The sequence below is a fragment of the Lepidochelys kempii genome, chromosome 28 (genome assembly GCF_965140285.1).
Source record: "Lepidochelys kempii isolate rLepKem1 chromosome 28, rLepKem1.hap1, whole genome shotgun sequence".
NCBI classification, from domain to species: domain Eukaryota; kingdom Metazoa; phylum Chordata; order Testudines; family Cheloniidae; genus Lepidochelys; species Lepidochelys kempii.
The window spans coordinates 4493590-4520800 of NC_136407.1; the positions used below are offsets into that span (position 1 = coordinate 4493590).

General features: G+C 46.7%; 1 protein-coding gene across 7 annotated transcripts; it reads left to right on the forward strand.

Annotated features, from left to right (window-relative positions):
- The first annotated feature begins 175 nt into the window (after positions 1-175).
- On the forward strand, positions 176-27211 carry LOC144929959 (uncharacterized). Of its 7 annotated transcripts, none has more exons than XM_078850950.1 (6): positions 176-428; positions 1339-1480; positions 20694-20807; positions 20917-21017; positions 21150-26363; positions 27075-27211. In XM_078850950.1, the coding sequence occupies exon 5, from the start codon at positions 21197-21199 to the stop codon at positions 22604-22606; it is 1410 nt and encodes a 469-aa protein (XP_078707076.1). In that variant the 5' UTR covers positions 176-428; positions 1339-1480; positions 20694-20807; positions 20917-21017; positions 21150-21196; the 3' UTR covers positions 22607-26363; positions 27075-27211. The 7 variants fall into 7 exon arrangements, with proteins under 7 accessions (XP_078707076.1, XP_078707075.1, XP_078707077.1 ...); XM_078850949.1 differs by having other exon boundaries at positions 21189-26363; XM_078850951.1 differs by lacking the exon at positions 20917-21017.

The following is a 27211-nucleotide window of genomic DNA, read 5'->3' on the forward strand; positions in this document are numbered from 1 at the left end:
TGGGAAGGCGCGCGGGGCGCTGCGGCTCTGCCTGGCTCGCGCGCGGCCGCTGGAGCCTCTCCCAGAGGCGGAGGAGGGTTTCGTGCAACTCGAGCCCTTGTCTTTGCCCCGCCCACAGAGAGGAGTGCAGGGAGAGCTGTGACCCCGCCCCGCCATGTTTCCCGGCTCCGGGCATGCGCAGATCGCGGGGTTGGGGGGGGGGTCGCGCATGCGCAGAGGCAGAGCTCGCAGGGGCTGCATTTCCCAGAGCCCCTGGTTCGGGGGCCGGGCCGGGCCAGCTGCTGCGCCCCGGGGCTGCGGGGCCGGGCTGGGCCGAAGGGTCTGTGCCGGGGAGACCTTCATCCACCCCGCCGGGCCCCGCTCCCGCCGGAGCCGCCCTGGGGCCGTCCCGGGCTCCGCCCGCCCCGCTGCGGAGCTGCAGCCTCCAGGTACCGGAGCGAGCCCCGGGGCCGGGCGGTGACGCTGCCCCAGTGTCCGGGGGGGGGACCAGCCCCCCCGGGGTCCCTGCGTGGGGCCGGGCGGGGGGAGACCTGGGGAAAGGGGCGGAGGGAAAATGTCGGCGCAGCCCGGACATGGCCGGGGGGGGGGAAGAGCCGGGGCCCCCCGAGGGGCGGGGAGGGAAAGGGGGGGCTGAGATCCCCTCGGATTTACCGGGCCCCCCCCGCTCCCGCCCTGCCCCCTTTCTCTCCCGGCAGCGACGAGCAGCAGCCCGGGTGACCCCCCCCTCCCCCACCTCCCTGAGACGGGCTCTGCCCCCCCCCGACCCCGTTTCCTCCCCACTTCGCGCGTGGCCAGTTCAAATCTCCGCCTTGGGGGGGGGGTCCCCCCATTTTACCTGCAGTGACTTGTCCCGGTTTAGGGGGGAACCTCCTGAGGTCCCTTCCAACCCTGACATTCTGTGGGAAGTGCCCCAGATGGAGACGGCCCAGTCCCAGGTTTCCCAGCCCCTACTACTTCCCTGCCCCCACCCTGCCCAACCCAGCAGCCTCCCCAAGACACCGCCGGCTAGTCACATTCCCAGACCCCACAGCCAGTGACCGTCTGACTCCAGCCCCACTCCTTTCCCCTGTGAAAGCCACATCACCCAGGGCTCCCTGCCGGCCATGTGAGTGTGGGGCAAGAAGAATCCATCCCACTCTGTTGTTGTTTTAATAGCGCTGTATAATCCCCTCAAATTTCCCCTCCTTTCTCTTGAACTGTTGAATAGAGGCATAAAATCTCCCCAGATGTTGGTGCTTCTCTCTTATAGTGGCAAATATTTCATTTGTGCCCCATTTTCTCCTCCGTTCTGAAACACTGATATCAAATTCTCGAAAATCTTCCCACTTTTCTCTCCAGGTGTCTGACTGAGATCAGGGCTCCTCTCCTACTGAGCGTGGCCCTATTCTGCCAGGTGGTGCAGAGATCCCAACTGAGATCTGGGCCCTGTTCTGCCAGGCACTGAAGAGCCCCCAAGTGAGATAAGACCCTACTGTTTCAGGTAAAACTGAGATCCAGCCCTCTTGTGCCAGGCAGTGCATGACTGCGGCCACCATTGTGCTGGGTACTTTAGAGACCCCAACTGAGATCCGTGTCCCAGTTGGGCCTGGCATTGCACTTAACCTGATGAAGATCACCCCCCACCGCTGTACCAGGCACTGCACGGACCCTGACAGAGATCCTGGCCCCACATTTTGGCTGGTGCTGCAGGGACCCCAAAGAAAATCATGGATCCTGTAATGCCTGTAACCCCTGTTTGAGGTCAGGCCCCTTGTTCTGCAGGGTTCTGCACAGACAGTGACCAAGATCGGGGTCCCCATTGTGACTGTTGCTGAACAGACACCGAGGGTATGTCTACATTGCCATTAAAAGCCCACAGCTGGCCCATGCCAGCTGACTCAGGGTCACAGGGCTCAGGTGAAGGGGCTGTTTAACTGCTGTGTAGATGTCTGAGCTAGGGCTGGAGCCAGGCTGTAGGACCCTGTGAGGTTGGAGTGTGCCAGACCTTGGGCTAGCTCCCAAGCCGGAACATCTACACCACAATTAAACAGCCCCCATAGCCTGAGCTGTGTAAGCCCAAGCCAGCAGGCACGAGCCAGCTGCTGGTGTCTAACTGCAGTGTAGATATGCCCCAGTGACAGTCCTTGCCATGAAAAGCTCAAAAGCTAAACAGGCAAATAATGGGAGGCTACTCTCCATTTTACATATGGGGAAGCTGAAACTCAGAGAGCTGAAGTAATTTGCTCAAGTTTGCATGGAGAATTTGGGGCAAAACTGGGATCTGAACCCAGATTATTTGAATCCTTGCCTCTCCCCTTAACCCCAAGCCCAGCTTATGTGTGTACAGTGGTGTTGTGGCCTGTATTCACATTGCATTGGCTTCAAAGAGAGGCTGTGGCATTTCCTTCATTGGAGGTTTTTAAGACCAGGTTAGAGATACTTAGACCTGCCTCATAGAATCATAGAATATCAGGGTTGGAAGGGACCCCAGAAGGTCATCTAGTCCAACCCCCTGCTCAAAGCAGGACCAATTCCCAGTTAAATCATCCCAGCCAGGGCTTTGTCAAGCCTGACCTTAAAAACCTCTAAGGAAGGAGATTCTACCACCTCCCTAGGTAACGCATTCCAGTGTTTCACCACCCTCTTAGTGAAAAAGTTTTTCCTAATATCCAATCTAAACCTCCCCCACTGCAACTTGCAACTAGCCTCATCACAGGAGGCTTGAGTAGATGACTTCTCAAGATCCCTTCCATGCCTACATTGAAATAATTCTCTTTTGTGCTGTGTCAAGATTCCTTCCCAACTCTGAACTCTAGGGTACAGATGTGGGGACCTGCATGAAAATCTCCTAAGCTTATTTTTACCAGCTTAGATTAAAACTTTCCAAAGGTACAAACTATTTTCCTTTTTCCCTTGGACTTTATTGCTGCCACCACCAAGCGTCTAACAGATATATAACCGGGAAAGAGCCCGCTTGGAAACGTCCTTCCCCCCAAAAAATCCTCCCCAAACCCTACACCCCCTTTCCTGGGGAAGGCTTGATAAAAATCCTCACCAATTTGCATAGGTGAACACAGACCCAAACCCTTGGATCTTAAGAACAATGAAAAAGCAATCAGGTTCTTAAAAGAAGAATTTTAATAGAAGTAAAAGAATCACCTCTATAAATCAGGATGGTAGATACCTTACAGGGTAATTAGATTCAAAACATAGAGAATCCCTCTAGGCAAAACCTTAAGTTACAAAAAGACCCACAGACAGGAATATCCATTCCATTCAGCACAGCTTATTTTCTCAGCCGTTTAAACAAACAGAATCTAACGCATCTCTAGCTAGATTACTTACTAAGTTCTAAGACTCCATTCCTTTCTGTTCCCGGCAAAAGCATTAAACAGACAGAGAGGCTTTGTTTCTCCCTCCCCCCAGCTTTTGAAAGTATCTTGTCTCCTCATTGGTCATTTTGGTCAGGTGCCAGCGAGATTATCCTAGCTTCTTAACCCTTTACAGGTGAAAGGGTTTTTCCTCTAGCCAGGAGGGATTTTAAAGGTATTTAGCCTTCCCTTTATATTTATGACATGCTGTGTCATGTTCTATTCTGAGCTGTTGGAACTGTGATGCACCATGTCAAGTTGCACAGTTTTATGGTGCATTGTTTTACCTCAGCTTCTTTGGTGCCTGTGTTGTGTTGGTTTGTTTTGAGCTCTTTTTCATTGTGTACTTTAGGGTGTGTTAGTTTGCATTGTGTTGCTTTCTTTTCCTTTGTATTGTCATTTTATGCTCTGGAGTGTAGGTTTTTTGTTGTTGTTGTTTTTGTTTCCTGAGTTGCCTGACGTTATGTTGTGGTGGGCATCTTTCTGTATGTTGTGTTTTTATATGTATATATTGAATAGCATCATAGAAATGTCAGTCTGGAAAGGACCTCAAGATGTTATGAAGTCCAGCTGTCTTTGCTGAGGTAGGACCAAATATGTGCAGATTATCTCTGACAAAGGTTTGTCCTACCTGTTCTTCAAAACTTCCAGAGAAAAAGAAGTCAGCCTTGTAAGACTATTCCAGAGTTGAACTACCTTAGCTCTGGTGATACCCACACAGATTTTAGTGGTGAGCAGCTCTGGGGTCTCCTCTCTCTCCAGTGAGTGGGCAGCTGCGTAAATAGACTAAAGTTGGGAGGAGAAAAATTTACATGTCCAAGATCACCCAGGCTGTCTGTAACGGAGCTAGAAATAGATCCCAGTTCTAGTGCCATCATACTGCTGTTTCAGGTACTGAAGGTCTCTGCTACGCTGGTGTTTTAGGCACTGGTGCAAACCCTTAGTATAGGCAGAATTTACACTAGTGCACTCTGATTGGCACTGGTGCACCATGTCCCAGTTCGAAGGCTTTCGAGGGCAGGTGGGGGACAGTGACCTTACTGAGGCCTGGGGCTGGCTGAACAGTGCAGCTGGTAATGGAGGGGCAGCCGCAGGGTGGATTTGATTTAAATAGAGTCTTCCTGACTAGTGATTTAATCGTGGTTCTCTACATAAAAGTTCTTGTTGGTTGTTATAATCTTAATACATATTCTTCATAACTCTGAGATAGATGTAGGTTTCATTATTAGAAGGTACACACTATACATTTTTAAACCGTGATTTATTTTGAAAACTTTTCAGATTATTTTTACAGCTATATCAGAAAATGAATGATTGGTTATTTCATTTACCAAAGGTAACTGAACTAGATATTTACGAACTCATTGGGAGGTGAACTATCTCCAACAGGTTAATTAATATTTGGAGGATTTTCTTGCCATGCTGTATTAGGTGGAGATCCTCACCAGACAGACATTTAAATTGTTTTATTTAACTAAAATAACATTAAGTATTCTGGATGTTTTTTCTTCAAGAGCAAACATATAATATTTTAACAGAAGAAGCATATGTCCCTTTCTTCTCACATTTATCTGCAGACTTCTTCTCCTTGTCCGGATCTATTCCGTCCCCAACAATCTTCTGTTCACTGAACTTTTTGAAACTTTGCACTTTTAGCGAGTGGTAATGGATTGACTCTGTGTATACACAAATTTGCAGGGGGACAAGAGAGTTGAGGTCTGGTATTTCTCACCTCTCTCTATATATTTATTTAAAAACATTTTTGCTGTTAAGAAGCATGTTACTTCTGGAGACACACATCCACGGTTTGAGAACTGCAAAACTAAGCATCTCTGATGGTATCATCTAGACTGAGCACTGAGTCCCATTGGGTAGGTAGATTAACCTAAATAATCTATACAGAAGCCTGTGGAACCCCATAAGATTGCGTTCCTAATCCATGAACTATTGGAACTCAGTTACAAAACTTTTCTTAAACATTATGTGAATATATTGTCTCATAATATAGAATTAGAATTTATAATCCCTATTCCATGATGAGAGACCTTTGAGCTACAATGTATCTTAATTAAAACTATCTTTAGATAAGTTTATACCTCAAAAACATTTTACAAAAAAATCTGATTTAAATCAAAACAATTTTTATCCACTCTGGGCAGCAGTGAGTGCTGGAGATATGAGCCAGGAGCACAGCCCCACAGGACTGGACACTGACTTCTCCTGACCCAGGACACACACCCCCAGCTGTGTGCAGGGACTGCAGCCTAGCTGCCATGCCAAGACAGCCTGTGCATCCATGGACAAACCACCTCTTCCTGCAGCCTAATACAGTGTTATCTGGGGACCTTTCCAAGCTGAGGGTGACGGGGCTCAGCAGATACTGGCTCTGTCACTGACCTTGCGGAACTCACAGCCCCTCTCCGTTTTCCTCCTACCCATTGTCTACTTGGATTGTGATCTCTTTGGGGCAAGAACTGTCCCTCTCTGTCTGTGCAGTGCCCAGCACAATGGGGGTGCTGATCTCCATCTGTGTCTGTGCAACGCAAAGCACAGTTTATAGACTCACAGACTTTAAGGCCAGAAGAGACCATCATGATCATCCAGTCTGACCTCCTGCACGTCGCAGGCCACAGAACCTCACTCACCCACTCCTAGAATAGATTCCTAACCTTTGGCTGAGTTAATGAAGTCCTCAAATGTTTATTTAAAGACTTCAAGTTACCAAAAAAAATCCACCATTTACACTAGTTTAAACCTGCAAATGATCCATGCCGTGCCCCATGCTGCAGAGGAAGGCCAAAAAACCAAAACCCCAAGGTCTCTGCCAATCTGTCTGTGGGCAAAATTCCTTCCCATCCCAAATATGGCAATCCATTAGACACTGAGCATGTGGGCAAGACCCAGCAGCCAGACAACTAGGAAAGAATTCTCTGTAGTAACTCAGAGCCCTGCCCATCTAGTGTCCCATCACCGGCCTTTGGAGATATTTGCTGCTAGCAGTTGCAGATCAACTACATGCCATTGTAGGCAGTCCCATCATACCAATCCCTCCAGAAATGTATCGAGCTCAGTCTTGAAGCCAGTTAGGTTTTTTGCCCCCACTGCTTCTCTTGGGAGGCTGTTCCGAAACTTCACTCTGATGGTTAGAAACTTTCACCTATTTTCAAGCCAGAATTTATTGATGGCCAATATCCATTTGTTCCAGTGCCAAAATTGGTGCTTAACCTAAGTAACTCCTCTCCGTCCCTGGTATTTATCCTTCTGATGTATTTATAGAGAGGAATCCTGTCTCCCCTCAGCCTTCTTTTGGTTTGGCTAAACAAGCCAAGCTCTTTGAGTCTCCTCTCATAAGGTAGATTTTCCATTCCTCGGATTATCCTAGTAGCCCTTCTCTGCATCTGTTCTACTTTGAATTCATCCTTCTTAAACATGGGAGGCCAGAATGGCCCTCAGTATTTCAGATGAGGTCTCAACAGTGCCTTGTATAACAATAGGTTTCAGAGTAGCAGCCGTGTTAGTCTGTATCCGCAAAAGAAAAGGAGGACTTGTGGCACCTTAGAGACAAACACATTTATTTGAGCATAAGCTTTCGTGAGCTACAGCTCACTTCATCGGATCCGATGAAGTGAGCTGTAGCTCACGAAAGCTTATGCTCAAATAAATGTGTTTGTCTCTAAGGTGCCACAAGTCCTCCTTTTCTTTTTGTATAATAATACTAACCCTTCCCTGTGTCTACTGGAAATACCTTGCCTGATGCATCCTAGGACTGCATTAACCCATATCATGGCTGCAGCACATTGGCAGCTCATAATTATTCTATTATCAACCAATACACCCAGGTCTTTCTCCTCCTCTGTCACTTCCAACTGATAAGTCCCCAGCTTATTGCAAAAATTCTTGTCATTAATCCCTAAGTATATAACTTTGCTCTGTTAATTTTTATTCCATTTCAATTACTGCAGATTTCAAGGTCATGTAGATCTTCTTGTATGATATGCCTGTCCTCCTCCATATTGGCAATCCCTCCCAGCTTTGTGTCACACTTCCACTTTTTGTGCCAAGGTCACTAATAAGAATGTTGAATAAGATTGATCCCAAGACTAATCTCTGAGGAATTCCACTAGTAACCTCCCTCCAGCCTGACAACTCACCGTTCAGTATGACCCCCCTTGTAGTCTCCCCTGTAACCAATTCCTTACCAACCTTTCATTTCTCATATCCCCATCTTCTCCAATGTAATGAATAGTTTCTCATGTGGAACTGTATCAAATGCCTTCCTGTCATCCAGATGCTACTGCATTTCCTTTGTCCAAAAAATTAGTTACCTTCTCACAGAACGAGATCGGGTTTCTCTGGCATGATCTAACTTTTGTAACACCATGTTTTATTTATTATAGTGCTGAAGGCTGGAAGGAACTGTTAGCAATAGGCTGAGAATGGCCATGTGGAGATGGGGGAGGGGATGGCAGACAGTGTGGAGGTGGCGGAGGGGATGGAATGTTGGAGGGCTATCTGGGATTTTGTTTGTAGGAGTCCATGCATCTGCTCCCTGTGGCCATGGTATATTCCATATCAAAGCAGCACATCAATAGAGCAGATGCACACACCATAGCTCCATCTGGAACATGCAGCATTCACTGCCAGACGGGATGGGCGATCTTTCAGTGGCCTAGCTTGATATTCCTGGCTGAGGTGGATTCAGTTGGATGGGGTTCTGGGGCTCTGATAGTTTGTGGTGATCCTTTTTACATAGTCAGTTCTTTCCCTTTATTGTTTTACCCCAACCTGTGCCCGATGCCACTATCTTGTTAACTTGCTTTTGTTATTTCAGTTACAATTTTTAAATAGGATCTAATAATTGCAAAGCTGAATGAAAGATAAACCAAACAGAACCATATGAATTTTGGCACATCACTAGGTATAGTTTGACCAGCTAAGGTATGCTGTAATTACCTGGCTACCTATAGCATTTTCTGGTGGGGTGGATGAAGCAATGTCAAAGAGCCAAAAGGGCTTTTAGGGTGAAAGGGCTCGTCAGGTGTTCGCTCTCTAGGGAGCATGTCACCGGCTAGGGGCTGTAGTCTTTCAGGAGTGGTGCGCTGGATTGCATTTACTGATCTCAAAATAAAAGGTTAAGACTTCTGGTTCACAATATCGAATCTTGCAAACAATTATACAAATAGGCCCTAATGCTGTTTAAACAACATGGTTTCAAGATTCAAAACTGAAATTAAAATTGAGATAAATGCATTAGAGATGAACTGACACCTAATTTCCATTTCTTAATGCCTGAAATTTTGACACTTGCTCACATCATCTTTTTTTTTAAAGCGACGCACAGCACACAGTCAAGTTAACTAATGAAAGCACACCAATTATTGATTGCTTTGTGATGCAGAAGCATCTGATTAAGCACCGAATTAAAATGGTACCATGCAAGTGGAAATGCATCAATGTAGCTTAGCTCCAATGTGTTTAATTGTGAATGAAACGTTTCTAAATTAAATAAATTGAAGGATTGTAAACAGGGGGAAATACACAGAAGTGCCTTTACCCAGTCATGTTGACTTCTTGTCCCAGCCCCCAATGAGTTCTGGCCTCCTGGTCGATTCAGCTCCCAGTCCCACATCAGCTGTGCCCTCTCCCAGCCTAACCCGTTTCTACTGCAGTTCTTTGTCCCCCTTGTCCAGACGGGGTTGGTGCTGCAGCCCCTAAGGCACCTGTGTTAATCACTGTCTCACATACTGGGGCTCTTTAGGTTTCATGGAACGATTTATCAGCATTACTGACTCTGGGAGATGGGAGAGAGGAGAGGCTGAGAGGGAGTTTGCTTCCCACACTCTGCAGGGCCATTGTCAACCCTGCTGGCCTCCATGTTGTGTCATCCTTCACCCTCCCTCATGTGTCAGAGTGTCACCTTCTGATCAGAATGCCAGTGACCTCAGCAGAACTCCCAGACAGGAGCTACATCATGATGGGGTTATGGTACTGAGAGTCAAATACATCACAGGGAGGGTGTAATTATCCTCAAAGCAAGCATTACAGTCTAGGAAGTGAAAGAATTAAAGTACTTTGTTACTTAAAATTATGCTTGAAAGGATTGGATTTTTATTAATAAATTGCAGTAAATGTTGACTTCACTGTACACACACAGACAAACAAATATTTATATAGGTAAAATACAGAAATACTTCTGGAGAAAGTTGAGTTTGATTTAAGATTATTTACGCTGTATATTTTGCATGTTACATTGACAATTTGTGTTTGAACAGTTATAAAGATTGGCTTTGGAATCTCAGCATTTACTGTAATTACATAATTGTTGCCTGACAACCCTCATAACTTCCCACCACTCTGAACATTGAAATTGTAAACACTGAAAAAAGGGCTTAAATATAAATATCGATATCAATTGAAATAATAAAATAAAAGAAATAGAGAAAATGAATTTTGCCAAACTCACTTAACAGCAATTGCAATATAGTAGGGGATGGAAATTCACAGCTAAGGCACTCAACCGTAATTCCTCCTGTAGTGACACCAGGCAATCGCGATAGGGTAAGGAATAAGGCATTTTAGTGTATAAAGTTCCAGATTAGATTATACTGCTTTGTAAAGACATGAGATCTTTCAGGATTTCAACTTCACTGTGTTGTTTCTTTTATTGGTAATTCCCATAAATCAGTAGATAAATAAGATGCTATCAGTTATGAAGTGGCAGTTTCGGTTTCAGAATATTATTTTGCGCTAGGGGCCAGGTCCTTGGAGAGGCAGAACCTTGGTTTCATTTTAACTTGTCCATGCTCAGCAGCTTCTGGAATTTGGTTCAAGGTATTTACATGTTTCCGTGGCCTGTTCTTAAAAGTGCTGCTAGAGAATGGGGGGAGGGGCGGAAACTCACTGCAGGATCAGGAGCTGAGTCCCTTACATATTTATAGCTCATCAGAGGAAGGATGGGGACTGGTGGGTGTCTGGGGATTTAATAATAAAAAAATATCATTGTTCTTAGTGAATTTACATCTTCTAATTCCCAAAACCCACTAATTATCTCTGCCTGCCCCCAGGAGTCTGGGGAGGGGAGTACTAGTAATCTCCTTTGGCCAGTATGGAACCTAAGGCACAAGGATCTTTTAGTAGCTGGCTCAAAGTCACCCATTGTGAAATTCACTTCACTGGATAAATCTCTAGTTGCTGGGCTCTACAGGGGGTGGGGAGGTGAATTCAATCCCCCATTCCTGGGCATGGACTGCCCCATGCCCCCACAATCCTCACCCCACTCTCAAACACTATCCCAACCTTCCCCTGCAGTGATGGACCCACTTGATGCTGCCAGAGCCACCTGCCATGGGATCTAGAGGGGGCAGAGGCCCAGCTCTAGAGGTGCCACCACAGCCCCCATGCTGTGCTGTCTTTCCAGTTTGCAGATGGCTCTAGTTGTCTGGGGACCCAGCCCATGCATCCACCATACACAAACTTCCTCACAACACACATCCCAGGTTGGGAAAGAACCATCTGGGGCTGGCTGCAGTCTCCCCTTGCTTCTGTGAGAGGAGTGGGGTGGTCCCTCATATAGGACACAAGCATACCTGGAGCAGAAGGGAAATGTAGTTTCTTCCAGGGGCTTGAAAATGTTTGGTTTAGACTCTGGAGCTCTGTCTTCCTGTTTGTTTCCTTCTGCTACTTTCAGATCTCATGGAGAGGCAAGGTGGGTGAGGGAATTTCATTTAGAACCAATTAAAAATACCTTTTTGATATCCAGGGAACCAACATGGCTACAACAACTCTTTTCCCTTTGTATCTCTCCCCGCCCCCCATCTCCGCCTCAGCTGAGACTGTCCCATATGATGGGAAAATAAGGGTTCAGTCCTGTAACTGGATTGGGTTTCTCCAGCACTAATGGGAGTGAAAGCCTGTGTGCATTAATGGCGGCAGCAGAAGCAGTAGCAGCTCTGAGACTCAGAGATGCAGGGAGAAGAGATGGGAGTGAGCAGGTTATGTTTGTGCAGGGTGTGAGTTACTCATATGGGAATCTGTGCCACTGCGTATGCACAGAATTCACGTCCAGTGCAGAATTTTTTTTTTTTTTTTTTGGCATGAAGAAAATACATTCTGCCTGAGAAGTGCTGCGGTTCTGCCTGTCACCCACCAGAGGCCCCTATGGCACCAGAACAGCCAGCTGGGTTCATCTTGGTGGGAAATTGTTGCCCTGAGCTATACCCCAAATGGGAAGAGAGTTAGTGGGTGCAACTTGGGAGAGTCCTGAGACACGGCTGCCTCTGGAGGTAGGGACAGGGTGGTCATTCTCTACTCACAAGAGGGTGTGGAAGGGGCCCAGGAGGAGCAAGTGTCCCTTAGGGAGACTGCCAGCTCCAGGTTACCCAGTCCCAGCCGCTTCTGCCCCCCACAATACCCCAAACCTCCTCACCCCTCCAACTATCCGCAACCAGTCTTCCCTCGCTTCCACCCCTTATTGTGTGGCAGAGAAACTCTAAGCTCTAGCCCCTTCTCTTTAACCCCCCCACCCCAATTTCAGTTGTTTGGTGGTGCCCTGATTGTTTTCCATTGATCATTTGGGAGGGAGCAAGGCTGCTCACTTGAGCCTTGCATTACCTTCCAGCTGACTAGTGAGGAGTGACAGCTCTCTTCTTGGGTGGATGGGCCAATCCCAGGGCCTGTTACCTCTCCATGATTTATTTTCCATTCCAAGTCCATATAGTAGATTTTCAATATAAATGCTTTGTTCCTTACATGCACCCCATTCGTTGATCTCTCAGTCATTATGAGTCATGACCTGTTTTGAGCTTCTGTAGACGCCCCACATGATCATCCTCCAAGAGATGTTTGGTGTGATGGGTTTGTCAGTTCTCAGGTGAGAGCTGCTGGCAAAGACCAAGTGACCCTTTGCCAAGGGATCTCTGTGTCACTGTCTAACCCCCATAGGCCTGGGAGGGGACAACTTTCTGCCAATGGCCTTCAGGATGTGTGCTGAGTTCACTTCAGTGCTCCCTCGTCCCCTCTCCATTTCCCTTCTCGGTGTGCTCTCTGGGATGCTGCCACGCTTCCTGCTCCCCAAGCCACCCTGTATCTACTCCATGTGCTGGGCTTTTGGCAGCCTTCAGTGAGAGGCCATCCAGCCCATCAAACTGCCAAACTGCTGGGCCTCAGAAGATATATATATCTTCCTACTGTGTTTTCTATTCCATGCATCTGATGAAGTGGGTTTTAGCCCACGAAAGCTTATGCCCAAATCAATTTGTTAGTCTCTAAGGTCCCACAAGGACTCCTCATTCTTTTTGCTGTTACAGACTAACACAGCTACCACTTTGAAACCAGAGATCGTTCAGTAAGTCCCTCATTTCCTCTGTGTTGAGAGGAGTGTACTTATAAGTATTATGAGCCACTCTATTGTCTGCTGGCCCTGACCACCGAATGGTTACTTGGGGGGAGCCAGGGGAGCGCTGGCACTTAAGTCTGGGTTAAAGAGGAGGAGGAGGAGCAGGAGGAGACCAATTATCCCAGATTTTCATCGTGAGTGCTGGGTTCCAATCCTGGATTTGTTTTTCAAGGTGTTTCCAATTGATTTCATTTTGGTCTTTATCCGTATTGCTGCCTGAACCAGTCAGTAAGATTACCCTTCTGTTGTATGCTACCAGCAATACGACATGCGGAGGAGCTGCTTTCTTTTATTTTTGCTTTTAGAGTATTGTTTTCTGCTTGAAGCTCACTTAATTTGTGGTTTAAATCTGTCTTTTGGTTCACCTCTGATGTAAGAGTCTTTTGGAGTGTTTCCAATTCCCGTAACTTCTTTTCATATTCACGGTACAGTATCACAATTCCTTTCTCTAACTTTCCTTTTGTCTGACCAGACCACCACAACATGCTATCCTTCACACTCATACCCTCATTCCATCCATCCTTTGCCATAGTCTTTTGAACCTTCCCATGTTTTCCTCCTATAAAATCAACGATTCTCCCTTTCGTAGAGGGTATCGATACACCCTGGGGCAAGTCATATGACATTGTTACCCCGCTTCCTGAAACCCACTCAATCGGCACTTCAGGGGAACTGACCGAGCACTCCCTTGTACTCAACGCTACTGAAGCACACTCTGGTGCTGAATACTTGGTTTGCTGTAGACGAAGGCTGCAATACCGAAAACCCTGGCCACAAACACAATCCCATTCAGTCCTCTCGTCTGTGCATCCTATATATGGTTCGTATTAAAAAGGGGTGCAAAGGGTGTCTTGGGGAGCGCCAAACCGAGGTGTGCACTAGAGGTGGTATCCCTGGTTGTGAGAAACTCTCCAAGGATTCCTGATCACACCCTGCTTGCTGCACCAAACTGGGAAGCAAGGAGATGCTTTTCCCCAAGAATCAAGCAGGCACATTTATTCACAGTCCCGGGAAGGCTGATAAACAGCTTCAAAAGTGCAGTGTCACAGTGACCAATTATGTATCTTTCCTCATCGCGCCATTTGCATATATCTTATACGTACAGAGACAAACATTGTTTCAGAGAGAGAGAGAACATTTAACGTGATACTGACATGAGCAGAACATATGCATAGACACGATTTTAATTACATCAATTATCTATGACTACCCGTAAGGCGAAGGGGTGGGGCATGAGTGTTCACAGATATCCTAGGGCTGTTTGCAGGGTTTGTTCTGTTCTAAGAGCCGAGTTACTGGGCGGACATTTGACCATGCAGACTATCAGGTACTTACAGCTGTTAGTGTCATTGGACCTCTGATGTTTCTGTTTCTGACTCAGATGCTAACAAAATTTCTAACTCTTGCCTAACACAGATTACTTAGCAAATAACCAAAAACTCAAACTAAGTCTAACATACTAGATGGATAGAATTTGAATTAGCAATTTCTCACACTGACTGATCATACAAGCAGTCCACCAAGTTTCCATACACAAGTTAAAAATCCCTTTACCCTGACACCAGTACTTCCCCCAGTTCAGTCTTTGTTCCTCAGATGTTTCCAGGAATTCTCTTGTGTGGGGAATGAGGCCAAGACCAGGGGGATGAGGCGGACGAGGCTTTCTTCTAGCAACTCGCAGAAGCTACTAGATCGCATGCCCTGGTTCTCATGGGCAACTTCAATCATCATGATATCTGCTGGGAGAGCAATACAGAGGTGCACAGACAATCCAGGAAGTTTTTGGAAAGTGTAGGGGACAATTTCCTTGTGCAAGTGCTGAAGGAATCAACTACGGGCAGAGCTCTTCTTGACCTGCTGCTCACAAACCGGGAAGAATTAGTAGGGAAGCAAAAATGGATGGGAACCTGGGAGGCAGTGACCATGAGATGGTCGAGTTCGGGATCCTGACACAAGGAAGAAAGGAAAGCAGCAGAATATGGACCCTGGACTTCAAAAAAGCAGACTTTGACTCCCTCAGGGAACTGATGGGCAAGATCCCCTGGGAGAATAATATGAGGGGGAAAGGAGTCCAGGAGAGCTGGCTGTATTTTAAAGAATCCTTATTGAGGTTACAGCGACAAACCATCCTGATGTGTAGAAAGAATAGTAAATATGGCAGGCGACCAGCTTGGCTTAACAGTGAAATCCTTGCTGATTTTAAACACAAAAAAGAAGCTTACAAGAAGTGGAAGATTGGACAAATGACCAGGGATGAGTATATAAATATTGCTCGGGCATGTAGGAATGAAATCAGGAAGGCTAAATCACACCTAGAGTTGCAGCTAGCGAGGGATGTTAAGAGTAACAAGAAGGGTTTCTTCAGGTATGTTGGCAATAAGAAGAAAGCCAAGGAAAGTGTGGGCCCCTTACTGAATGAGGGAGGCAACCTAGTGACAGAGGATGTGGAAAAAGCTAATGTACTCAATGCTTTCTTTGCCTCTGTCTTCACGAACAAGGTCAGCTCCCAGACTACTGCACTGGGCAGCCCAGCATGGGGAGGAGGTGGCCAGCCCTCTGTGAAGGAAGAAGTGGTTCGGGACTATTTAGAAAAACTGGACGTGCACAAGTCCATGGGGCCGGATGCGTTGCATCTGAGAGTGCTAAAGGAGTTGGCAGCTGTGATTGCAGAGCCATTGGCCATTTTCTTTGAAAACTCATGCCGATCAGGGGAAGTCCTGGACGACTGGAAAAAGGCTAATGTAGTGCCAATCTTTAAAAAAGGGAAGGAGGAGGATCCTGGGAACTACAGGCCAGTCAGCCTCACCTCAGTCCCCGTAAAATCATGGAGCATATCCTCAAGGAATCAATTCTGAAGCACTTAGATGAGAGGAAAGCGATCAGGAACAGTCAGCATGGATTCACCAAGGGCAAGTCATGCCTGACTAATCTAATTGCCTTCTATGATGAGATAACTGGTTCTGTGGATGAAGGGAAAGCAGTAGATGTGTTATTCCTCGACTTTAGCAAAGCTTTTGACATGGTCTCCCACAGTATTCTTGTCAGCAAGTTAAAGAAGTATGGGCTGCATGGATGCACTACAAGGTGTGTAGAAAGTTGGCTAGATTGTCGGGCTCAATGGGTAGTGACCAATGGCTCCATGTCTAGTTGGCAGCCGGTATCTAGCGGAGTGCCCCAAGGGTCGGTCCTGGGGCCGGTTTTGTTCAATACCTTCATTAATGATCTGGAGGATGGTGTGGATTTCACCCTCAGCAAGTTTGCGGATGACACTAAACTGGGAGAGTGTTAGATACGCTGGAGGGTAGGGATAGGATACAGAGGGCCCTAGACAAATTAGAGGATTGGGCCAAAAGAAATCTGATGAGGTTCAACAAGGACAAGTGCAGAGTTCTGCACTTAGGACGGAAGAATCCAATGCACCTCTACAGACTAGGGACTGAATGGCTAGGCAGCAGTTCTGCGGAAAAGGACCTAGGGTTGACAGTGGATGAGAAGCTGGATATGAGTCAACAGCGTGCCCTTGTTGCCAAGGAGGTCAGTGGCATTTTGGGGTGTATAAGTAGGGGCATTGCCAGCAGATCGAGGGACGTGATCGTTCCCCTCTATTCGACATTGGTGAGGCCTCATCTGGAGTACTGTGTCCAGTTTTGGGCCCCACACTACAAGAAGGATGTGGATAAATTGGAGAGAGTCCAGCGAAGGGCAACAAAAATGATTAGGGGTCTGGAACACATGACTTCTGAGGAGAGGCTGAGGGAACTGGGATTGTTTAGTCTACGGAAGAGAAGAATGGGGGGGGATTTGATAGCTGCTTTTAACTACTTGAAAGGTGGAGCCAAAGAGGATGGATCTAGACTATTCTCCGTGATAGCAGATGACAGGACAAGGAGTAATGGTCTCAAGTTGCGGTGGGGGAGATTTAGGTTGGATATTAGGAAAAACTTTTTCACTAGGAGGGTGGTGAAACACTGGAATGCGTTCCCTAGGGAGGTGGTGGAATCCCCTTCCTTAGAAGTTTTTAAGGTCAGGCTTGACAAAGCCCTGGCTGGGATGATTTAGTTGGGATTGGTGCTGCTCTGGGCAGGGGTTGGACTAGATGGCCTCCAGAGGTCCCTTCCAGCTCTGTTGTTCTATGATTCTATGTCACACACCACCTTATGTAGCTTTTCCATATGGTAGGAACCATTTGTTCCAAACTCAGTTCCCAGTCCAGTTTGTGGAAAAATACAGGTATCAAAATAGAGTTCAGTGTCATTTAGTCTGGTCACATGCCCTGCTGAGTCATAGTAACCATGACTCATATGCTGGCTGAAACATTCACAGGAAGGCTAAGCTCTTCCACGGTCCATTGTCTTTGTTGATGAGCCATCAGCACTGTCTGGCTTTTTCATTGTTGTACCTGAAAGGCTAGTTGTGGGTGTTACCCAGAGTAGGCATATTTGAAATACAGATACATAGTCAATGTCCATAACTTCAGATACAAACATGATCCATGCACACAAATAGGATAATCATATTAAGCAAATCATAACTTTTCCCATGACACCACACATGATGTATCTTGCACAAAATGCATCATAATTATGTCCTAAAGCCCACCCAAAATTCCTTCTTTCAGAATACTGTGGCGTATTGCGCCTGTTTGTGGTTACTCGTTAGTTTGTCAAAATGAGGGTGCAAAATATCTGACCCGGGCTTCTCTCCTTAGGCTTATTCAGGTAAATCCCAGACTTCAGCATAACTACTCCCACAAAGCCTCAACCTAATATAAAGCCCTTAACTGTAGCAAGATTAATAACCCATTTATTTATGTTCACCTCCTTGCTCCTCTATGCATGTTCCAAGCTAATAAGCAATACTCTGATAAAGACATTTTATTCCTCTAGCGAGTATAAAATTGCCCACAAGACATGAGACTAGGTCATAGATCATAAAATCAGGTCGGGGTCAACAGGAGTGAGAGTCTTGTCCCCCCTCTCCCCAACTGCCCCAGCCACAAGCTGTCTTCCCTCCAGGCTCCTTGGATCTTTGAGCCTGTCCCTTTTGAGGTTGCGTGGCCCAGTTCTTGTTTCTTACATTCTCCTTTTCCGGAAGAATTAGAGGCTGTTGTTCCTGAATTTTAGTGTTTAATTCCCAACCTTCTCCACAAACTGGTGGAGTTTAATTCTCCCTCTTATTACACTTGAGTCACTAGATTTCCTAATTCCCCAAAATGTGCTTTTGCAATGTAACAGTTCTGAGGTAGCTAAGCCTTTGACCTTCCTCCATGGTCTGCTCAAGGAATGCCCTCTCAGGTATCAGGCCTCTAGCCAGCCCCTCCCTATGGGTAGGGACCCACATGCCTCTCCTTTTGACCAGGGTTTGAGGATTGCAGCTTGTTCTCCACTGTGTTCACTGGACTAACGTCCAGTTCCTGTGCTTTGCTTTCTCTCCAAGAGCTGTGAGCAGTGTGTGTGTGATAGAGGTGGGAATTCTGCTGATACTTCTATTATGTGAATACACACTTCAGTTTCCCTCTGTGATTGGTATTGCTTTGATTAGAAAGAGCAGGAGATATGAGGTGTTTTGTCATGTAGCTGTCATAGGGTGATGTGAATGGGTCATTAAGGACTGTCTGGGATCAGCCTACATCAATGGAATACCCGACAGAGACAAGGGAATAATTGTCACCTGGCCATGGGAGGATCTCCGCTCGGCTGAATGAAGCATACATGGACTCGTTGTGTTTTTGGGAGCAGGAAGAACTGGGCTTGCAGATGCAGGGAGTTGTACTGGAGTGAAGACAAATGGACAGGCACAGTGAAAGGAAAACAAAATGTTTTCTACCGCAGCAAGGCTCAAGGGCCTTGTGGGGAGGGATAGCTCAGTGTGTTTGAACATTGGCCTGTTAAACCCAGGGTTGTGAGTTCAATCCTTGAGGGGGCCATTTAGGGATCTGGGGAAAAATTGGGGATTGGTCCTGCTTTGTGTAGGGGTTTGGACTAGATGACCTCCTGAAGTTCCTTCCACCCCTGATATTCTATGATTTTAAGGGCATTGGCCAGTCTGGACTACATAGAGAAGCAAAGACAAACAACTTTCCAATGCTTTGTTTCAGTTGACTAATGAACCCTGCTATGTTTTAAAATTCTGCCCAGTGTGCGAGCAAAAACTTGCTGAGGTGCATTGAAGCATGAATGAGGAACGGTCTCTGAAGAGGAGTGTCGTTCAGCTGGACCTGCTGGCAGAGCTCACAGGTTGAAATAGGAGTTTTGAAGCCAGAGGCTCAGTCTCAGGTGGTGAAGCTGCATGGCTTATCCTTGTGAAAGAGTGGGACCCCTTGGGGGTCTAGCGCACTCAAGGGGCACGTCCCAAGGACTGTTTTAAAATCCAGGGCATAGCACAGATCCTATGGATCCAGGACAGTGGGCCAGAGGTTAAGCCTTATGAGGAAAACATATAAAACAAGAAGAGCATCTAAATGCATATTTACCATCGCCCCCTCATCAGTTCTCTTGGGAATCCCTGATCGGTTCCGAAGTGTATTAAAACCTTTCTTAAAGGGTTACCTCTTGGTTATCAGGTCAAGTCAGTTTGTAGCCCAAAAAGCCCCCTCAATCAGCTCAAACTCAGCTATTTCTCCCAAAAAAGTCTGTCTTTTTCAGTCTCCTGAAAGAGGTAAAATCAGTCACTGCCCCCTTCTGCATTGGGCAAAGCTTCAAATGATGGGAGATCTGCATAACCAGCCTTGAGATCTGGCATTCATCACCCCTTAGTCACACCAGATTGCACAGGAAACCCATCCCTGAGCCCTCCCTGGTATCATCTGTCCCATCTCAGCATCATAGTCTGTGAAGTGTTCATGCTTTCAAGGGCTGGCTCATATATACAGATAACAGTCATAACACAGCCAGTGTTTGCTGGCAATGAAAACAGAGTAATTGACAAACATGAGCAATATCTAATCCTTTACAGCATGAAAGTGCATTGGGGGGAGGGGACAGCAGCCAGCTGTGTGGGGGAGGGGGGGCCCAGACACTGGGCATAGAGAGCCTAGAGTCAGCTGTGTGCTGGGGAGGCAGGGCATGAACCAGATGTGTGCAGGGGAGAAGTGCTGTGGACACAGCTGAGAGCAGGTGCGAGTGCCGTCTGCTCTGCAGCATGATGAGGGAGCCCAGCGTCCGACTACCAAGTGCCCTCCCTGCCCAGGGGAAGCTCCACAGTGGTTTTGCTGAGCCCAGACTTGTATGAGGAGGGAAGAAATTGGCAGCAAGTCTCAACTTCAGCCAGCCCCCAGCCTCTGCCCTGCGCCCTGTGGAAAAGTCAGGTGTCTTTAGGCAGAAATTGGGGCGGGAGGGTCATGACCCTGTGTGCCCTGCCCACACATCACCTCTGCTCTGCACCCTGGGGATGAGTCAGGTGTCTCTGGGCAGAAATCTGGGGGTTGTGATCCTGCATGCCACACCCACCCTCTGTTCAGCAATTCCGGATGTGAAGGGTGATTCCAGAAATGAGTAACTTCGGGAAAAAATGCAGTCATAGCGGCAATTTCCAGAAAACTTTGGCCCTAGTCGTAACATTAAATACGGTAGTCTCAAGATGGATGCCTGTGTTCATCAGCTCTGTCACTCTGCTTTCACATAGTTCACTCGGCTGGTGGGTTCTACCTCTTCCCCTGTTCTGTGTCCGCCTTGTCTATTTAGATTGTAAATTCTTCATGGCATGGGCCATCTACTATTCTGGGTTTGTACTGTGCCGAGCACAACAGGGACCCACTGTTAATTGGCCCTTAGACATGAAGATAATGAATATGATTTATAATAATAATTCTCCTGCCACTTTGAGCCAAAGAAGCTGGCCTTGGGATGTTACTACTTAAAAATGAGCTGCGGTTAAAGCTATGGAATATTCTTTGTGACAGGTATCCCACAAATTCCACGGACCTTCCTTATTTTCTTTGCTTTGAGCAGGGTTTCCAGTTTCCAAACCTGATGTGATTTCATGGCTGGAACAAGGGGAAAACCCGTGAGTCCCAGATCTCCATGACAGTGAGAAAAAAGTGCTCCCGAGAGCTGCATGCAAAGGTGAGGAACTGGTGAAACCAATTCAAAAACTGTCTGTGAATACAGGAAACATTTAGGATGCCCTACAAAGACCTTGTGAGCTCTCTAAGTTGAGGATTGTTCCCTGCAGATGTGGAATCATGAGGCAGATGTCACTCATGGCTTCCCATGTACCCTGACTGACAACTGGCAGCAGGTCCCTCCCCAATCTTCCTTTCCCTGAGATTTATGGTGAGATGCAGACCCAGAACTAATCCCTTCCTCTCTCCTCTGGGGAAAGGTTTGATCTCTCCCGCACATACTTTGGTTTGTTAATTCCGTTTTCCATTCCTGTCTCTAAGATTTCCTTTCTCTCTGGCGCAGGGAGTGACCTATGTCTGGATTCTCTCTGTCTCCCATTAGGTGTTGGGATGGTGAATGAGAATGAGGAGAAACCCCAGCAGGAAGATACTGAGCAAGTAGAATCACATGAAATGTTATCAGGAAGATCCAAAGGAAATGATTCTGGAAGTTGTGCACTCCCAGAAAAAGAAGAAACTTGTGAGAGTCAGCACAGGCCAGAGGAAAACCTCAGTAGCCACTCAGACCTTATTAAACACGAGAGAATCAACATGAAAAAGACACGCTACACATGCCATGAGTGTGGGAAAAATTTTAATCGGAGCTCAGAACATATCAGACATAGGAGAATCCACACAGGAGAGACGCCTTACACATGCTCTGAGTGTGGGAAAAGCTTTAGTCAGAGCTCAAACCTTATCAGACATCGTAGAATGCACACAGGGGAGAAACCCTACACATGCTCTGAGTGCGGGAAAAGCTTCAGTCGGCGCTCAAACCTTACCACACATCAGAGAATCCACACGGGTGAGAAACCTTATAGATGCTCTGAGTGTGGGAAACGCTTCATTGATGGTTCAGCCCTCATCTCACATCAGCGAATCCACACAGGAGAGAGGCCGTACACATGCTCTGTCTGTGGGAAAGGCTTCAAACACAGCTCACACCTTATCACACATCAGAGAATCCACACAGGTGAGAAACCTTATGGATGCTCTGAGTGTGGGAAGCACTTCATTGATGGTTCAGCCCTCATCTCACATCAGCGAATCCACAGCGGAGAGATGCCCTACGCCTGCTCTGAGTGCGGGAAAAGCTTCAATCAGAGCTCACACCTTATCACACATCAGAGAATCCACACGGGTGAGAAACCTTATCGATGCTCTGAGTGTGGGAGGCACTTCATTGATAGTTCAGCCCTCATCTCACATCAGCGAATCCACAGCGGACAGATGCCCTACATATGCTCTGAGTGTGGGAAAAGCTTCTATCAGAGCTATGCTCTGATCACACATCAGAGAATCCACACTGGAGAGATGCCCTACACTTGCTCTGAGTGCAGGAAAAGCTTCATTCATAGTTCAGCCCTCATTTCACATCAGAGAATCCACACAGGAGAGAGACCCTACACCTGCTCTGCGTGCAGGAAAAGCTTCAATCAGAGCTCTGCCCTGATCACACATCAGAGAATCCACACAGGAGAGAGACCCTACACATGCTCTGAGTGCAGGAAAAGCTTCAGTCGGAGCTCTGCCCTTATCACACACCAGAGAATCCACACAGGAGAGATGCCCTACACATGTTCTGAGTGTGGGAAAAGCTTTAGTTGGCACTCAAACCTTATCACACATCGTAGAATACACAGTGGAGAGAGACCCTACACATGCTCTGCGTGTGGGAAAAGCTTCAATCAGAGCTCAAGCCTTATTAGACATAATAAAATCCACATGAGAGAGAACTGTAATAAATGCCTTGACTAGGGCTGGCCAAAGATTTTTTTTTAAAAAAATCACATTTGCTAATTCCCACATAGTGATCTTTGCACCATCTTCACCGTGGTCTCTCAGCTCCCCCAGATGAGTTGCCTGCTTCTGCCTTTTGCTGCTCACCCTTCTTTGGGGTCAGTCTTGGAATCTTTTCTATCAACTCCTTTCGTTTTGAGTTGTAGGAGTGTGTCCCCCTCCAGCCAGGAATTTTCATCCACTCCAGACAGATGGTTTGATTCCAACAAGCTTCACTGAGGCAAAAACTACCTGTGCCTTACATCCACTAGGATTGTACATGGCGTTGGCGGCAGCTCCTGTTAGTGATCTTGGTGTAAAAAGACAATTACAGTTGTAGAGCCGATGCAGCCCAGGTGCAGTGGTTGTATTAGCTTTCCTCTTGAACTGACCTAAACTCCATCACTTTTTCTAGTCTAAACAAACCCTGAGCATCACGGTTACACTGTTTCCCCCATTTGAAAGCAATTGTTAGTCATCAAGTTTCCACTTCGGGAACAAATTGTTTCATTCCTAGTTGCTCTAGTGTTGCTTCAGGTTGTGCTGGAGAGCAGATATTTTTTACTACCATTTTCCTCACTTAAAATATATTGAACTATAACAAAGAGCAGGAACAGGGCAGGGATAGGGGAAAAGATCATTTCACCCTCTGTAACAACAGAAGAAGATAGGGTAAGTCAGAGGGATTCCCTTATTCCCCATCACTATCCCAACGCCCATGTTGTTCAATTGGTTAGGTCAATATTTTTTCTAAAGGGCTGGGAAGAGGATTGCCTAATAAATGACTTGTAACTAAGCAAAATACCCATGCATTTGGCTCCCAAAGCAGTTGTGACCCAGGCACTGCAGGAGGTCACTCCTGCAGGTATCTCCTTCCAAATCAGATGCATGATGCCTATTATTTGGGAAATGCAATCCCTAGCTAGGTAGAAATGGAAAAAATGAAACTGACATTTCTGTTCCGCTCACCCTGGGAGATGCTGCAAATGTGTAGAAAATGAAATCCGTGTTGAATGTGATAGAGCTGCAGAAAGATACCTATTTTTAATAGATTCCTGACTTTTGGTGTCTTACAGGGATTTTAAGACACACCTGAATTTAGTCCCTAATTTAAATCCTTGCCACCAGATTAAAGAAATAAAAGGCCATATTTGGGGGATTTATACCTCATTATCGCAACTGATATGTTGTGTGGTTGGTGAAGAATTCTACCCCAGAGAAGTGTAAAATTACTCCAAGTAAGGTCAACGATTTGACAAGAACTCAGGTAGAAATTACAGGTTTTAGTGGTTGATTTTCACCCAAAGAGATGGACGCTGTGGTGACCTATGGCCCAGGTAAACTATTTTTAGAACGCTGCTCTCTAGTTAAGTGGCATTGATCACACTCCTAAAGGATGCTATCATTAAATTGTGAACAGCTGTCTTCTACCATTTGGCTCCAAAGTTTCATGAACCCCAGAGAGAAACAGCTGATTGCTTCAGAACGATTCTATGCCTATGGGTCCCAGTCTGGCTGCCTTGTTGGACAAGAAGCACTTCCATGCTGGGCAAATGATGGTAGCCAATGGGGAAATGTATCAGATTACAAGTTCAGACTGCGGGACACATGAATGCTGAGTCGTCATGCTGTGGTTTTGTCTCTTAGTTTTGTTCTTGAGTCTAATGAACTCACAGAAATGGAAGGCTCCTAGGTTATTGTAGAATGTGACTTCACACAAAGCTCACTGGGTGGAAATGGGAATAAAGACAAAACTTCCCTATTGGTTTATATTTTTAATCTTTGAATAAGTTGTTACCAGCGACAATGAAATTAAACATGAAGTTAATTAGTGAAACGTAAGAGGCTGATTCTGTGATAATTTTCAGTGTTACAGTATAATTCAGCTTTTCTTCTAGTTCTCTCCCTGCCCCCTCCTACTATATCGGAAATGGTGACTAATCCTGAAATTAAAACCTTACTCCAAAGGAATTAGAGTGGGGGAATATGTGAGAGAAATAGCATGTACGAGAACAGAGACCCAGTATAGGCTGTAATTATTTGTATTTCAAATGGAATTTATTTTGATAAATTTTAAGATCTTCTGTTAAGAGGAAAATTACTTGAGACAAGATGTGAACTTTTTATCCAGTTAGAGGGGAACAGCCACAGAGTTCCCCAGGTCTCTTGTTTGCAAAGCAAAGATGTCACATCAGGCAGGAGATGTCAAAATCTAAAATGGTGATGGATGTGTGATGGGAGCTTTTCTGGGTTGTTTGGGGTTTTTTTGTTTGTTTTTTGTTTTGTTTTCTTTTTGCAACCAGGTATTTTTATAGGGCCTGAGGCCCCTTTTCCTTCCAGCTGTTTAACCCTCAGGCCTGGCTCTGGAAACCACCTCAGAACTGTCCTTGTGTTACTTTCATGTTTCATATCTTTGGGGTTCACACACCCACACTACATGCAGTTCACAGCAACTGTTCTTTTGAGAAACCTGCTGGGTTAAGCGGGCCTTTTCCAAACTGACATTGGCCCAAAGTCTGCCTCAATTCCGCTGGATTGGAACATGTCTGTATCAAAGGAGTGGTTCACACCTGATTTGCCCAGAGACCTTGGGGGAGGTGTGGTAAAATAGGATAAGTAGGAGTCAACAACAATAAAGGTAAAGGCGAAAGACCTTCACCTTGCAGGTCAACAAGCCTGTTCTATTCATTCCCTCTGAAGCATCTGGCACTGGTCACTCTTAGGCAGCACACAGGGCTAGATGGACCATTGGTCTGACCCAATATGACCAGCCTTGCGTTCTTATGTAAGTCGTCTACGGCCTTGTCTATGCTGGCAAGTTTCTGCACGGTAAATCAGCTTTCGGTGGTGTAACTTCTCAGGTGTACGCATGGACAAGCCACTTAGTGCACAGAAACTGTGCAGTTGCAACACTGTAAAAAAAAAAAAACATCCTGATGAGCGGCGTAGAGCTTTCTGCCCCGGGGCTACAGCACCACGATGCCAGTGGAGACACCCTAGTTGCTTACAGCGCTGCGATTGGCGTGCGGGAGGTGTCCCACAGTCCCTGTTCTCGCCTCTCTGATCATTGGTTTGAACTCTACTGCCCTGCCTTCAGGTGACCAACCATAAATCCCATCCCTTAAATTCCTTGGGAATTTTGAAAGTCCCCTTCCTGTTTGCTCGGTGACGCATGCAGTGGTCTCAGCGCATCTTTCCAGGTGACTATGCCTGCTCCATGCACCAGCGATCCCCCGCGTGGAGCAATGCCGAGCTGCTGAACCTCATCAGCATTTGGGGAGAGGAGGCTTTCCAGTTCCAGAATTATGATACCTACAGCGAGATTTCACAATGCATGAGAGAAAGGGTCCATGACAGGGACACCCTGCAGTGTAGGGTCAAAGTGAAGGAGCTGTGGAACGCCTATCGCAAGGTGCAGGATGCAAACCGCCGCTCCGGTGGTGTGCCCAAGAGCTCCTGGTTCTACACTGAGCTGGAAGCGATACTTGGTGGTGACCCACCTCCACTGTGAATGCCACTGTGAATACTTCGGTGGCTCATGTGCCAGTCAAGAGTGGACCAAACCAGGAGGAGGAAATCTTGGATGAGGATGTGGAGGCGGAGGGGGACCCAGACGCAGAGGACAACTCGGAGGTGAGAGATGCATGCAGCCAGAAGTTCTTCTCTACCCCAGAGGAGGCTAGCCAGTCACAGCTGTCAGAGCTTGGTGAAGTGGAAACAGGAGAGAAGGCCCTTGGTAAGTGGCTTTGGTTTTGGGAATCATGGAAGCAAGTTGTTGGGGGCAGGAGGGTTGCAGAAGGAAGGTTTGTGTCTGTATGATGTGCATACCACCACATACTTAGTCTGAGCAGTGGAATAGGGTGTTCATTGACTCCCTTACTTCACAGGAATCTGCCCCAGAGATCTCCATGAAACTCTCATGGAGATACTGGGCAATCTGCTGCTGCAGGTTCTTTGGCAGAGCTGCTTTGTTTCTTGCCCCATTAACGGTAACTTTCCCGTGCCACCCTGCCATCACTGGGGGGGGGGGCATTAATCATTGCTGCACACAGGCAAGCTGCATAAGGGCCAGGGCAGATGCCAGTCTTGGAGAAGACCCACCCTTGATTTCCTGCTCACCCTCAGCAGCGAGATATCTTCCACAATGAAAGCAGCCTGTGGAAAATGTGGGCACACGAATGATTATAAGCGCCCCCCCTTCCCCCCCCCCCCCACACACAGTGCTTTCTCTCCCCAAGAGCCATGTGCCCAGTGTACAGGTCCTGGAACAGTGATTTCTCCTACCCTTGCTGTTACCATTTTGGGGGAGTTGTGGCTCATGTGATTGCCTGGGGTCAGCCAGTTAGTGATAGGTATGTGCATAGGGACTGTTTTTTAAATCACTGCATCAGTGGTCTGTGTGTTGCAGACAAGACTGCTTCTGTAAATTGTTGCATTTTGGTTTCAGATATGACCTTGGGAGCCGAGCTTCCGTCTTTGTTATCACTGGCTGAACTGCTATGCAGAATTAGAAAGCAGCCGTGAAGAACTAAAGAGAACTTTCTGCATGATGTCATGATGCACTCCATGGCCGAAAAACAAGAA